General features: G+C 44.6%; 1 protein-coding gene across 1 annotated transcript in view; it reads right to left on the bottom strand.

The window, feature by feature from the left end:
* Nucleotides 1-5,361, bottom strand: part of TMCO4 (transmembrane and coiled-coil domains 4) — a gene marked incomplete at its 3' end in the record, with an annotated part of 70,658 nt that extends 65,297 nt beyond the window's left edge. Inside the window, exon 1 of the mRNA XM_006862411.1 lies at nucleotides 5,256-5,361. Coding sequence (XP_006862473.1) covers nucleotides 5,256-5,361 — 106 coding nt within the window. The remainder of the gene's footprint in view (nucleotides 1-5,255) is intronic.
* Between the last annotated feature and the right edge of the window lie 7,816 nt (nucleotides 5,362-13,177).

Below are 13,177 nucleotides of genomic sequence, written 5' to 3'. Positions count from 1 at the left end.
AACAAATAAAAGAACAAAACAAATTTTGATAAAGGAAATGAGGGTATATTGCTACAATTTGGTGAACTTGACCTAAATTCATGGAGGTAGTAACTCTAAATACCAACGTAGACCTGGTGGTCTATGTCCAAAAGATCAACCATTGAAAACTTTGTTGTTGTTAACTGCTGTCGAGTTGGTTCCGACTCATAGCGACTCTGTACAGGGTTTTGGAGGCTGTAAATCTTTATGGGAGCAGAAAGCCTCATCTTTCTCCCGTGGAGCGGCTGGTAGTTTCGAACTGCTGACCTTATTGAAAACCTTAGGGAGCAGTTTTACTCTGACACACATGGGACCGCCCTGAGTTGGAACTGATTCATTGCGGCCTTTCCCCCCTTTGATAGTATCAATGCTATCCTCTCTATATACAGAGTAGATAGGGAAGGGCAACTTAGATATTGTTGTTGTTAAGTATCGTGGAGTCAGTTCTGACTCGTAGTGACCCTGCACAGGGTTTCCAAGGCTGTAAATCTTTACAGGAGCAGAAAGCCTCATCTTTCTCCTGTGGAACAGCTGGTAGTTTCAAACTGCTGACCTTGAGGTTAGCAGCCTGATTCGTAACCACTATGCTACCAGAGTTCCTTAACTTAGACAGTGGCTACCAAAAATGAGGGGGTGATAAAGGCACGAAGTGACTGGCTTACAAGGTTTTAAGGGGGAGCTTAGTTTAATAGAGTCCCCACTGAATAGTTTTCATCTTGTCTAGATGGGTCTGGTAAAAGAGATGGGGATAAGATTCTTCTGATTCAATCATGAGTAGTTGTTATCATGACTAATTGTGACTCTCACAATTATAAAGGTAGAAGTTTTGTAACAAAAACAGGGGAGTGGTTAATCTTACCGTCCAGAAACAAAGGACCCTAGGATCATCAAGGGAGAAGAGCACAAGCAGAATGAAAGACCTTATCCAGAGAAACAGCAACACCAGAGATGGAGACAGAGACGGGGACACAGAGAGAGGGAACAGCTGAGGACGCTAGAGTCTTGGGAAGTGAGGGACTAAGAGCTGGTGGCCAGTAGGCAGACTTGCAGAATGTGCCCTTTGGTGGTGTAAATTATTGTATATGCCTGAGTGTTTTAAAAAAAAAAGCTAAAGTGAATAGAGAAATATTGTTGGCACATGGAGGGGATTATAATCATTGTAATGAAACAAGGTGTATGATTTGTTGATTGTAAAACTAATGATCTGCCCTGTAAACTTTTACTCAATCTACAATAAAAACCATAAATTAAAATTAAAAAAAAGAGGGAAACAACCTCCGCAACAGCAGAAGAAAGGTTAAACAAACTTTTGTACATACACATAATAGAATACAATGCAACATTGACGGATAACAATGAACCTGCAAAACACCTCAGATCATGAATGAACGTGGAGTACAGTTGTTGTTGTTAAATGCCATTGAGTCAGTTCTGACCCATAGCAACCCTGTATAGGATTTCTGAGGAGCAGCTCGTGAGCTTGAACTGCTGACCTTGCAGTTTAAATGGCTTTGCAGTCTGGTGCATTAACCCACAGCGCCACACCAGGACTCTTGGAGTACACTGTTGTTGTTGTTAAGTGCTGTCAAGTTGATTCTGACCCATAGCAACCCTGTATAGGGTTTCCCAGGTGCAGCTGGTGAGCTTGAACCACTGACTTTGCAGTTCATTGTTGTTGTTGTTAAGTGCCATCGAGTCGGTTCCGACCCATAGCGACCCTGTACCGGGTTTCCGAGGGTGTAAATCTTTACGGGAGTAGAAAGCCTCATCTTTCTCCCGCGGAGCAGCTGGTAGTTTCGAACCACAGACCTTAAGGTTCGCAGCCCGATTCGTAACCACTACGCTACCAGAGCTCATTAGGCTGAGTGAAATTAGTCAATCCGAAATGGAAAAGTATTGTATGAGACGACTGTTATAAAAAAGTTAAGAAAAGATTTTCTTGATAAAAGAAAAACTTTGTGATGGTTACTGGGAGAGGGGGAAGGAAAAATTATTCATGGGCTAGAAAGTTAACATTGGTGACAGGGAAGGCAATGTACAACCAGAGGATGGCTGGCAAAGGAAAGATGAAGGTAGTGGAGACACAGTGAGGAATGCAAGGGTTAAAGTGAACCGAGGTTAATGGATGGTACATGGAGAGGATTACAGTCATTGTAATGAAGCAAAGTATATGATTTGTTGCACATAAAACGGATGATCTACTCTGTAAACCTTAACAATAAAAAGTTTTTTGGTTTTTTAAAAAGAATGGATGAACAATAATGTAGTGCTGGTGATGGGTAAATGCAAATCTTCCTTTCCCCCAGTTTTGGTCCAAAACAGAGGAGTCTGGGGATGTGAAAGAGTACTTTAGCATTCTGATAAACAAAATTGCCTTCAATATCTTCTCTGTGTAATAAATGCATTGAAATATATATATATAAAAGATTTCTAGTCTAATAACCATATTCTGCCCTGTTTTTGGTCCATAGCTTCACTCCTATCCAGCTGAGTCAAAAAAAAAAAAAAGTTCCCAAAATATGATTTATGCAGAGGAGTTATTTAAAAATCTGTCCACGACTAATAATTAATCTGTTTCTCAAAACCCTGTGGTACTTACTAGCAACACAGCAACATTTGCATAGCTCCTGACAGTTTACAAAGTCCTTTCCATCCTTCAGTTCTCACAACTACCTTGTGTTTAAGCAGGGTATGAACCATTACAATCTCGTCACATATCTGAGGAAACAGGCTAAGAGGCCAAAAGATGTTTTCCAAAGTAAGTGATGAGATCTTCACCAGACTACTGGCTCCAAATCCCACACTCGTTCTCTATCCCACCCCAGGGTCCCTCCTTCCCTTATTTTGGATGGAGAAATTGAAGCATTCAACTGTAGTTTTTTTTGTGGTTCAGAGGATCAGCTCAGCACACAGACTCTCCTCTCCCCCAGCCTCCAGGGTGGTAAACAAAGAGGGACAGCTCAAATCAACTAAAGTTCAAAGCACCAAGGGTAGCACCCAGGAGGTGCAGCAATTTCCTGTTCACTGAATCAACTTCACAAGTCATTTGGAGGCTGCAATAGCTGCAGTTCTTAGTCAGGGGAGCCCACAATGGTATTTTATTGGGCTGGTCAACAAGATCTTAGGTCAAGAACAAACAGCTATTGCCTCTAACCACAGAGGAAGGGGAAGGTACTCTACACAAAAGTCTTAGTGCAGGTCAAATTCATTCATTCAGCAAAATATAGTCTTGATCCTCTGCCAATCATTCTCTACAAAGTAGCCTGAGTGGCCTTTTGGGGATATATACTCATCATATGTGGCGCTGTAGGATAAACACTGGTCTGCTAACTGTAAGGTGCACAAAGTCAATGGTTCAAACCTACCAGTCAATGGTTCAAACCTTGGAAACCCTAGACAGGGTTGCTATGAGTCAGAACCGATTCAATGGCACTTCACAATAAAAACAACTCATCACGTCACTTGTCTGCTTACCAGCCTCTGAAGGCTTCCCATCACACCAGGATAAATGTCAATCTCCTTATCATGGCCAACAGAATCCTCTGGGACCTGGCCCCTGCCTCCCGCTAAGCTGCATGCTGGACTTATTCACTACATTGGGCCACACTGGCAGTCTCTGCTCTTCAAAGATACAGGCTGGTTCCCATTTCTGGGCCTTTGCACCTAGTATTCCACCCTGCCTGGAACACTCTTCCTGAATCTTCAGTCCAAATATCACCTCCATGACGGGCCTTCCTTGATCGTTTAACTAAAGAGTTTAGAATTAACTGTTAAAGCAAAGGCCGCTGGGGTGAGCAGACTGCGGGTGTGTAGCCAGGCGTAGGTCTATCATTTTTCAGAATAAAAAGTTAAAAAAAAGCATGGAAAGTCCACAGACTTTTAAAGACCCTTTCTTAAAGTCAAGTGGACTCCTGTTGAGATGCTGTAAATCAGCACTGAACTGCAAAGCACAAGGTCGGTAGTTCAAACCCACCAGCTGCTACTTAAACCCTAGACTACATTTCTATGAGTCGGATTTGACTTGACAGCACTTAACAACAACAACAAGAAGTACATAATAAATAAATATCTACTTACACTCCAAGTTAACCAGCTGATTAAAGTCATAAGCATGTTTTGACACCTACTAAGGAGTCCTGGTGTGGTGCTGTGGGCTAATGAGTCAGACTGCAAAGTCATTTGAACTGCAAGGTCCATGGTTCAAGCTCACCAGCTGCTCCTTGGAAACCTTATCCAGGGTCACTGTGGGTCAGAATCGACTCAATGGCACTAAACAGCAACAACAAATAACACTAGTGTGCAGTGGGAGAAAACCCTGGATGGCAAAGTCAGTTTGTATCACAAGGTCGGTGGTTCAAACTCATTAGTCACTCCTTGTAAACCCTATACAGGGTTGCAATGAGTTGGAACCGACTTGACAGCACTAAACAGCAACAACAAAGGAACACTGGTGGTGCCATGGGTTACACATCGGGCTGCTAACTGCAAAGTCGGTGGTTTAAATCTACTAGCTGCTCCCAGGAAGAAAGATAAGAATGTCTACTCCTATAAAGAGTTACAGTCTCTTAATGTACCAGGTAGTGTGCTGCATGATGGGAACACAGTGGTGACTAAGTCAAAGAGACAGTCACTCAGCATGGAAACTATATTCTAATGAGGTAGGCAGACAATAAACATGTAAACTCATAAGTGAGACAATTTAAAATAATTAAGGGGACTCTGAAGATAAAAGAAACCTTAAATAACACTTACCCAGTTTTCAAGAAAACAACTGTGGGCCCTCTCTCTCTAAGTCTCCAGGCAGGCTGTCCAGCTTCTGAAGGTTCTTCTGAACCTGGGGAAGCAAACCTGAAAAACCAGCCTGTGGGGTCCAAAGGGTATGGAATCTTGAAGAGGCCTATAGGAAAGAGGGATCCTATAGTTAGCCAGAAGCTTAGAGTCAGCATTGCTCTGCACTGCGCCCCTGCTAGTTCCTCCACCTGGAGTCCTGGTGGAGCGCTATAGGCTCAGCACTGGACTGCTAACCACAAGGTTGGCGGTTCAAACCCACCAGCTGCTCCTCAGAAACCCTATGCAGGGTTGTTATGAGTCAGAACCGACTCAATGGCACTTAACAACAAGTTCCTCTACCCAGGAGGCCATGCTCAACAAAGAGCAGCGTAGCCACCAATCACTGAACGCAGGCGGGCCTGGGACTCTGCATGGATCATCTCACTTAACGTCCCTGTCCTAACCTTGTGTACTCAGAGTGGTGGCTACTGCATCCGGCTCCTTGTTCACCCTGGGGAGCCAGAGCTGCCTCTGCATAGCCTCCACATCTGTGTTCTGGTGGTCACTCATGTACCCGCCACAGACGGGGAGCTCAGGAAAATGCCTGGTATCTGAATCAATGAATGGACTCGTGTTTAGGCTTCAGCAACGAGCAGATTTTCCTTCCATCACTTTGACAAAATCCTAGGGTAACGCTGTAAGATAAGCACTGGACTGTGAACCACAGGTTGGCAGTTCAAACTCACCAGCTGCTCCTTGGAAACCCTAGACAAGCTCACTATGAGTTGGAACCGACTCAATGGCACTTAACAACAACTCCTGTGCCAGTTTGTCATACTGTAGTGGCTTGTGGAGGAGGAGGGAAGCAATGGGTGCTGGTATGGTGCTGCAGGATAATGCACTGGACCGCAAAGTCAATGTGAACTGCAGGATTGGCGGTCCAAATCCATTAACTACTCCTTGGAAATCCTAGACAGGGTTGCTATGAGTTGGAACCAACTAGACGGCACTTAACACCATCCACCCCATCCTCCAGCCCAGTCCACAAGGCAACTGAAGTGCCAACATTTCCTTTTTTTTCAATCTGGTCTTGTTAATGTTATAGTCCAAGATCCTCTGTTGGACTGTGGTAGAACTGTTGCCATGGAGATCCCTGTGAGCCACCTTGAACTCTGGCTTCCATTTAAACTTTCAGATAGAAGTTTAGAAAGAAAAGAGTTCACTCCAAAATGCCGGTTATAAATTGGGCCTGCTGTGGGTTTTACCTACTAACACTATCTCAAAATTATCTTATTTTGGTTGTGTGTGTGTTTTAATTTTCTTTCTTTCTTTTTTATATATGAAATTTTAATTTATTCCTTTTTAAAATCTTGTTATTTTCCCCTTCACCCAAGTTTCAACTTGTCTACACTCTGGTAGCGTAGTGGTTACCAACTGGGCTGCAAACCACAAGGTCAGCAGTTTGAAACTACCAGCTGCTCTGTGGGAGAAAGATGAGGCTTTCTGCTCCCGTAAAGATTTACAGCCTCAGAAACCCTGTACAGGGTCGCTATGGGTCGAAACTGACTCGATGGCACTTAACAACAACAACAACACTCTAGGAACCCTGGTAGTATTGTAGGTTATGCATTGTGCTGCTACCTGGAAGGTCAGCAGTCTGAATCCACCAATTGTCTGTGAGATAAATGTGAGGCTTTTCTGCTCCATTAAAGATTTACAGCCTCAGAAACCCTGTACAAGGTCACCATTGGTTGGAACCAACTTTATGGCACACATACCTCCCCTCCCACTCTGGTATCCAACAAATAATGTCTCTTTCAGTGTGATGGTGGTGATGTGCTGTTAAGTTGGTTCTGATTTATAGTGACCCTATAAACAGTGCTGCGATGAACTTGGGCATGCACACATCTATTCATGTCATGGCGCTTGTATCTGTAGGATATAAACCAAGTAAAGGGATTGTTAGGCCAAATGATGTTTCTATTTTCAATTTTTTGGAGAAAGTGCCGTACCATTTTTCACAGTGGTTGTATCATTTTACAGTCCCACCAGCACTGTTTGAAGGCTCCGGGTCTCTCCACACCCTCACCAGCATTTGTTGTTTTCTGAATTTGCGATTAAAGCTGGGTGAGATGGTATCTCATTGTTTTCCTCTGCATCTCTCTAATGGATAATGGCAGCCTTAATGTCTTCTTTGATGAAGTGTCTGTTCATGTCCTCTGCCCATTTATTAATTGGATTATTTCTCTTTCTCTTGTTGAGGTGTTGAAGTGTTCTACAAATTTTAGAAATCATTCCTTTATCTGATATATCTTTGCCAAGTTTTTTTTCTCAATCTGTGGGTTCTCTTTTTATTCTTGTGGTATAATCTTTTGATGCACATAAATGTCTAATTTGTAGGAGGTTCCAGTCACCACTTGGTCATGATACAATATAGCATGTCTTGTGAGGTTTAGGCTCCACTGGACCCCCAGGTGGTCCCTCTTAGTCAGGTCAGCCCCTATTCATTAGCTTCAGGTATTGGTACTGGGAAAGAACTGGGAGCAAAGACCAAATGGGCTTCTGCAAGCTGATTCCACACCGTGTACTGGCCTAAGTAAAGTGTGGAGTTCTATTTGTTGTCAAGGATTTCTATAGTCAAATTGCCTTCCTTCTCCTTGGGTCTAGAACAATTAGTCTTCTGCTTTACCATGACATTGTATCCGACTCTCCCTAATGCTTATTTTATTGAGCTGCAGGATCATTTCACTTACTCAAATTCAACTGTGACCAGCTAGCCAGTAGAAGAGGAAGAGAAAGAGAAATCTTACTGTCATCCCACTTCTTCACTCACTCTGCTCCAGACACACTGGCCTCCTTGTCGCTCCTTGATTCCCACCATGCACACTGCCACCTTAAGGCCTTCCCACGGGCTGTTCCCTCTGCTGGGAATGCCCTCCTTTCCCCCAGATAATCACACAGCCAATTCCCTCTCCTCTTTCAGGTCTTTGCTCACACTGCACACCTCAGTGACCCCTCGCTGACCCTCCACCTCAGCCTACCATCTCCGTCCCTTATACTCTGCTTTATCCATGGCACACACCACAATCTTATCAATCACTTACTTGTTTATGCTTATAGTTTATTGCTTATCTCCCTCTGCCCATACATAAGTATTGTTGTTGTTGTCAAGTGCCGTCAAGTTGGTTCCGACTCACAGTGACCCGGTATACGGCTTCTATAGCTGTGAATCTTTGTGGGAGTAGAAAGCCTCATCTTTCTCCTGTGGAGTGCCTAGTGGGCTTGAAACACCCACCTTGGGTTTGCAGTCCAATGTTTATCCAACAAAGCTACTGCATTCCCCCATGGGGCTTTCTAGGTGGTAATATTTATAGGAGAAGATTGTCAACACACCCAGGTGAATTTTTCTGTTATTGGTTAGCAGCTGAGTGCTTAACCATTGCACCAAACCAAAAATTGCCATCGGGTTGATTCTGACTCATAACAACCCTACAGGACAGAGTGTACAACTGCCCCCATAGAGTTCTCAAGGCTGTAAATCTATACGGAAGCAGACTGCCAGATCTTTCTCTTATGGATCATATCGTGGATTCAAACCTTCAACTTTCTGGTTAGCAGTTGAGCGCTTTAGCCACTGTGCCATCAGGACTCCTTAGTAAGCATAGAAAGCATTTATAAACATTTGTTCAATGAATGGTGGTTTCCATTTGGGACAATTAAAGAGAATTCAAAAGAATTCAATTTTGCCTGGAAAGGAAGAGGGGCAAAATAAAAACGTCTGTCATCATTCATTTGACCCACTGGCTTTGAAATTGCTGCAAAGGGCCCTGAACACCTCTTGCCATGGTGGGCAGGAGGAGATAGCTAGAGGGAATCCTCAACACCCCACCTTTGAATGATAAAAGTAATTACTTGGCAAATGTCAACCATGTTTTGCCCTGTTCCAGGCATCATCTCATTTCCTCTCACCAATCCTACAAGGTTGTTGTTGTTAAGTACTGTCAAGTCAGTTTCAACCCAAAGCGACTCTTTATAGGGTTTCCAAGGAGCGACTAGTGAGTTTGAATCACCGACCTTGCGGTTCAAACTGACTTTGTGGTCTAGCGCATTATCCAGCAGCACCACCCCAGGATTCCAAGGGTCTACAAGGTAGGTGCCAGTATCTCCCACTTTACAGATGGACGAGGAGAGACCCTACAAATAAAGGTCAAGGTCACTGAACCTTTAAACTTCTTTAAACTTCGGCCTGGATTTTAGCCCAAAGCTATCTATCCTCATTGTCATGCTACATGCTTCTCTTCGGTCAACTTTATACCCTGATTTGTCCAATAAGATTTTAAGTGCAATTTGAAAACCACCCAATGAGCTGTATCTTATCAGCTCCCATCTGTCACTCACTGACATCTAACCTTTAGCAGTCCCAATCACCTCTGGGATGGGACTACTCTGCCTTTCCAATGTTAGTTCCCTCTGCTCACAATCTGCACTGCTTCCAGCCCATGCTGGGATTCCCCACCTCAGGCTTCAGCTCAGACTGTTCTCTTGGTCTTGGGTGCTTTTCCCTCCCATGTCCAGATGGGGCCCAAAGCAGTGTAATAATAAAATCAGTTACAATTTCCTGTTGGCTTTCATTATCTCTTTTCAGCCTCATAACCATTTTATGAGGTAAAGACTGTCCGTATGTTATAGATGAGAATACCTGAGGGTCAGAGAGGTAGAGGCTGGTCACATCGTGGGCAAGTGGCAGTACCCCAGAGCTGACTCCAAAACTCTTCATCAGTTTACTCAAGTCCCCACCGGAAGTTAGCATTTCAAACCCACTAGCCCCTCTGTGGTCAAAAGATGAGGTTGTCAGCTCACTACGGAGCTGTTTTTCTCTGTCCTAAGGGATTGCAATGAGTCAGAATGGACTCCATGGCACTGAGTTTGGTTTAGATTTTATGAAACCTTCCTGGATTTGCCAAAGTGGGGTCTGCCGCCTCTGAAGCCCACAGTCTCCCACTGGGCTGTCCTACCTCCTATCGAGTAGAACGATTAGTTGGGTCAAGGTGAGGGTGGGCAATGCTCAGAGGATTGGTCATTTCCTCCTCCCCTATAAGCACTGTTCCCTTGGTTATTCATTCTCATCTAAAACAGCAGGCCCACCACTTTCTCCAGCCCCTACTTGACCCAGCATGACTAATCTTGATTACATTTATCATCACTTGACAATGTATTACAGGTCTGCTTGTTTATGGCATGTCTCCCTCCCTAAAGAAAGCTCTCTGTGGGCAATAGCATTGTGTTGTGCCCTAGAAATGTACCTGGCACAGTGGGTACTCAATTCCTGTGTGCTAAATGAATGAAAGAACAAATGAATGAATGAATACCTCCAAGGCTGTGAAATGAACGAAAGAATGAATGAATGAATACCTCCAAGGCTGCGAAATAATTATCTTTTGGATGAAGGACAATGGAGTTTTCTATAAAGCAAAGTCCCCATTTCTGCTCAAGAGACACTTCCCATAGGTAGATTTCATTAGTGAGCTCCTACTGAGGAGTCCTGGTGTGGTGCTGTGGGTTAATGCACCAGACTGCAAAGCTGTATGAACAGCAAGGTCGGTGGTTCAAGCTCACCACTGCTCCTCAGAAACCCTATACTAAGGCCGCTATGGGTCGGAATTGACTCGACAGCACTTCACAATAACAACAACTGAGGCAACTCAGATATAGTCCTTAAAAGTCCTGAGGTTAGATGGGGTGGGGTGCAGGGCACAGGCAGAAAGTAATCTCCACCCTGAGTCACCCACTGACATATCAGGGACCTCACATGGGCCCAGGACATCTGGTTGGGCTAAGATTGAAGGACAAGAAGAGGTTAACCAGGGGAAAGGGAGAAAGGAGGAGTGTCTAGTCTAAAAATTCCCTATGGAGGGAGGAGGGAGTAGTGTGTCTGGAGCAGAGGACTACTGGTAGTGGCTTAAGACACAGCTGGAGGTGTAGGCCAGACATAGACAGGCCCACTACCACCAGGAGCCCAGACTATGCAAGGCCTTATGGTCCATGTTAAATACTGTTGTTTTCTATTGTTGTTAAATGCCTTTGAGTAAGTTCCAACTCATAGTGACCCTATGGAGTGTTTCTGATGTTATAAATCTTTGCGGGAGCAGAAAGCCTCATCTTCGACTTCCTGAGTGGTTGGTGGCTTTGAACCTACCTTGTGGTTCACAGTCCAGTGCTTAGCCTTATAGAGCCACCATGTTCTTGTTTGTTCTTTCTCATACGAAAATGTAAAGCCACACCAGGGTTTGGATTGCTCTGGTTGCCAAGGAAAAGTAGACTGGATTCCCCACTAAGGCCCCTTCTTCACAGTGCAACACAGTCAAGAAAACAGGGCCTCCATCTGCAGCCTCAGTTTCTACTTGCACAGCCGTATTTACAAAACACAAAGGCCATAATAAGACACCATGGGAAAAAAAAAAGACACCATGAAAAACCACTTAATGCCAATTCTCAGGTTTCCCATTTGCTGGCCTAGGTGGCTGGACCAGTCTTGTAGCTCTGGATGGTACATGTAAAGGGAGAGATGGTTTCCAGCTTATGGGAAGTTCTCCAGATGGTAACCTTCCTAGGAGCCACACCCTGAGCTAAGGGTGCCTAAACAAACATCAATTGTGTTCATCCCAACCACTCCTTGGGCCTCAGGCCTAAAAAAGAAAAAGCCTTCCACCTGGCCCTTTGCAAACTGCTGCTCCTAGAATCCTCTTGATAATCCTAGTAGACAGATAGTTGACAAGAGGAAACTGCGGCACAGAGCAATCATGAAACTTATCCAAGACCACATAGTTAGGAAGTGGAAAATCTAGGCTCTAAGTTCACCTCTGCCTGATGCTTCTTAAACATCATACTAGAAAGGTTGTTAAAATAAAAATGCTTACTGTGGCGTGAGTGACTCATTTCTCAAGCCAGGCAGGAAGTCTCAGCCTCCTTGCACAGAACTCAGCCATGTCCATTTCCGCCTCTTTGATTTCTTTATAGGGAGTAGTAACAAGCTATAAACTGAGTGGCTTATTGTTGTTGTTAAGTGCCTCCGAGTTGGTTCCAACTCATAGCGACCCTGTATAGGGTTTCTGAGGAGTGGCTGGTGAGTTTGAACCATCAACCTTGTGGTTCAAACTGACGTTCTGGTCAAGGACTTATCCTACAGACTCCCTACTGAGTCACTTGTTGCTGCTGTTGTTTTGTGCCATGGAGTCGGTTCCGACTCACAGCGACCCTGCACAGGGTTTCTGAGGCTGTAAATCTTTTGTTGTTGTTGTTAGGTGCCATCGAGTCGGTACCGACCCATAGCGACATAATGCACAGCCAGAACGAAACACTGCCCGATTCTGGGCCAACCTCACTATTGTTGTCACACTTGAGTCCATTGATGCTGCCACTTGGCCAATCCATCTCATTGGGAGTCTTCCTCTTTATCTCTGACCCTCCACCTTACCAAACATGATATCCTTCTCCAGCGACTGGTCCCTCCTGACAATATGTCCAAAGTACGAGAGATTAAGTTTGGTCATCTTGGCCTCTAAGGAGCACTTTGGCTGCACTTCCTCCAAAATGTAAATATTTATGGGAGCAGAAAGCCTCATCTTTCTCCCGCAGAACAGCTGGTAGTTTTGAACTCTGACTGTGAGGTCCGCAGCCCAAATCGTAACCACTATGCTACCAGAACGGAGTCACTAGAACCTCTACATAAATAAGCCTTACATAAACACAGCCTGCTGACACCTGATTTGGCAAGGTCCTGATATAGGCCACACTTTGGATCCTGCTTCTCCAACAAAGCATGTTGTCATAGTCAATACTCAGGGATTAGCACTGTGTTAGAAAATGGAGACCCAAGGTCACACAGCTAGGAAGTGGCGGGGCCAGCTTTCCAGTCTAGGTCTTCAGGCTTTGAGGTTCATTTAGCTATTCCTTTGAACCACTCTCATCCCATCTACCCTCACCCCACCCCTCAAGTCCCTAGGGAATGTAGCTAACAACATCCTCTAGCTAACAACAGCACCCCACACTGGGCCTATGAGGGACCAAAAGCTTGAGGGCTTGAGGATGTTCTAATAGCACACCCCAAGGTTTGGGGACCTTGTCTCTCTGTGCCCTTTTCACATATTCCACAGCATGGAAGATTCCAGTGGTTTCTCCTCTCTACCCAGACCTCCCTCCCTCTCCTGACTGAAGGGCACAGTGCTTTGATTCCATCTTCTGAAGTGCATTCCAAGCACAGGACTTGCTTAGGGCTTTATCCTCTGCGCCGAAACTGTGCACATCCGGGCACACAGCAGGTACTCATCAAGTATGTGCTAAATGAATGAATGGATGCACTCAAAGCTTAAGGGGTTTCACATTTTCT

The sequence above is a fragment of the Chrysochloris asiatica genome, unplaced genomic scaffold (assembly GCF_000296735.1).
Source record: "Chrysochloris asiatica unplaced genomic scaffold, ChrAsi1.0 scaffold00047, whole genome shotgun sequence".
Classification (NCBI taxonomy): domain Eukaryota; kingdom Metazoa; phylum Chordata; class Mammalia; order Afrosoricida; family Chrysochloridae; genus Chrysochloris; species Chrysochloris asiatica.
This window is presented reverse-complemented; position numbering and strand designations above follow the sequence as displayed.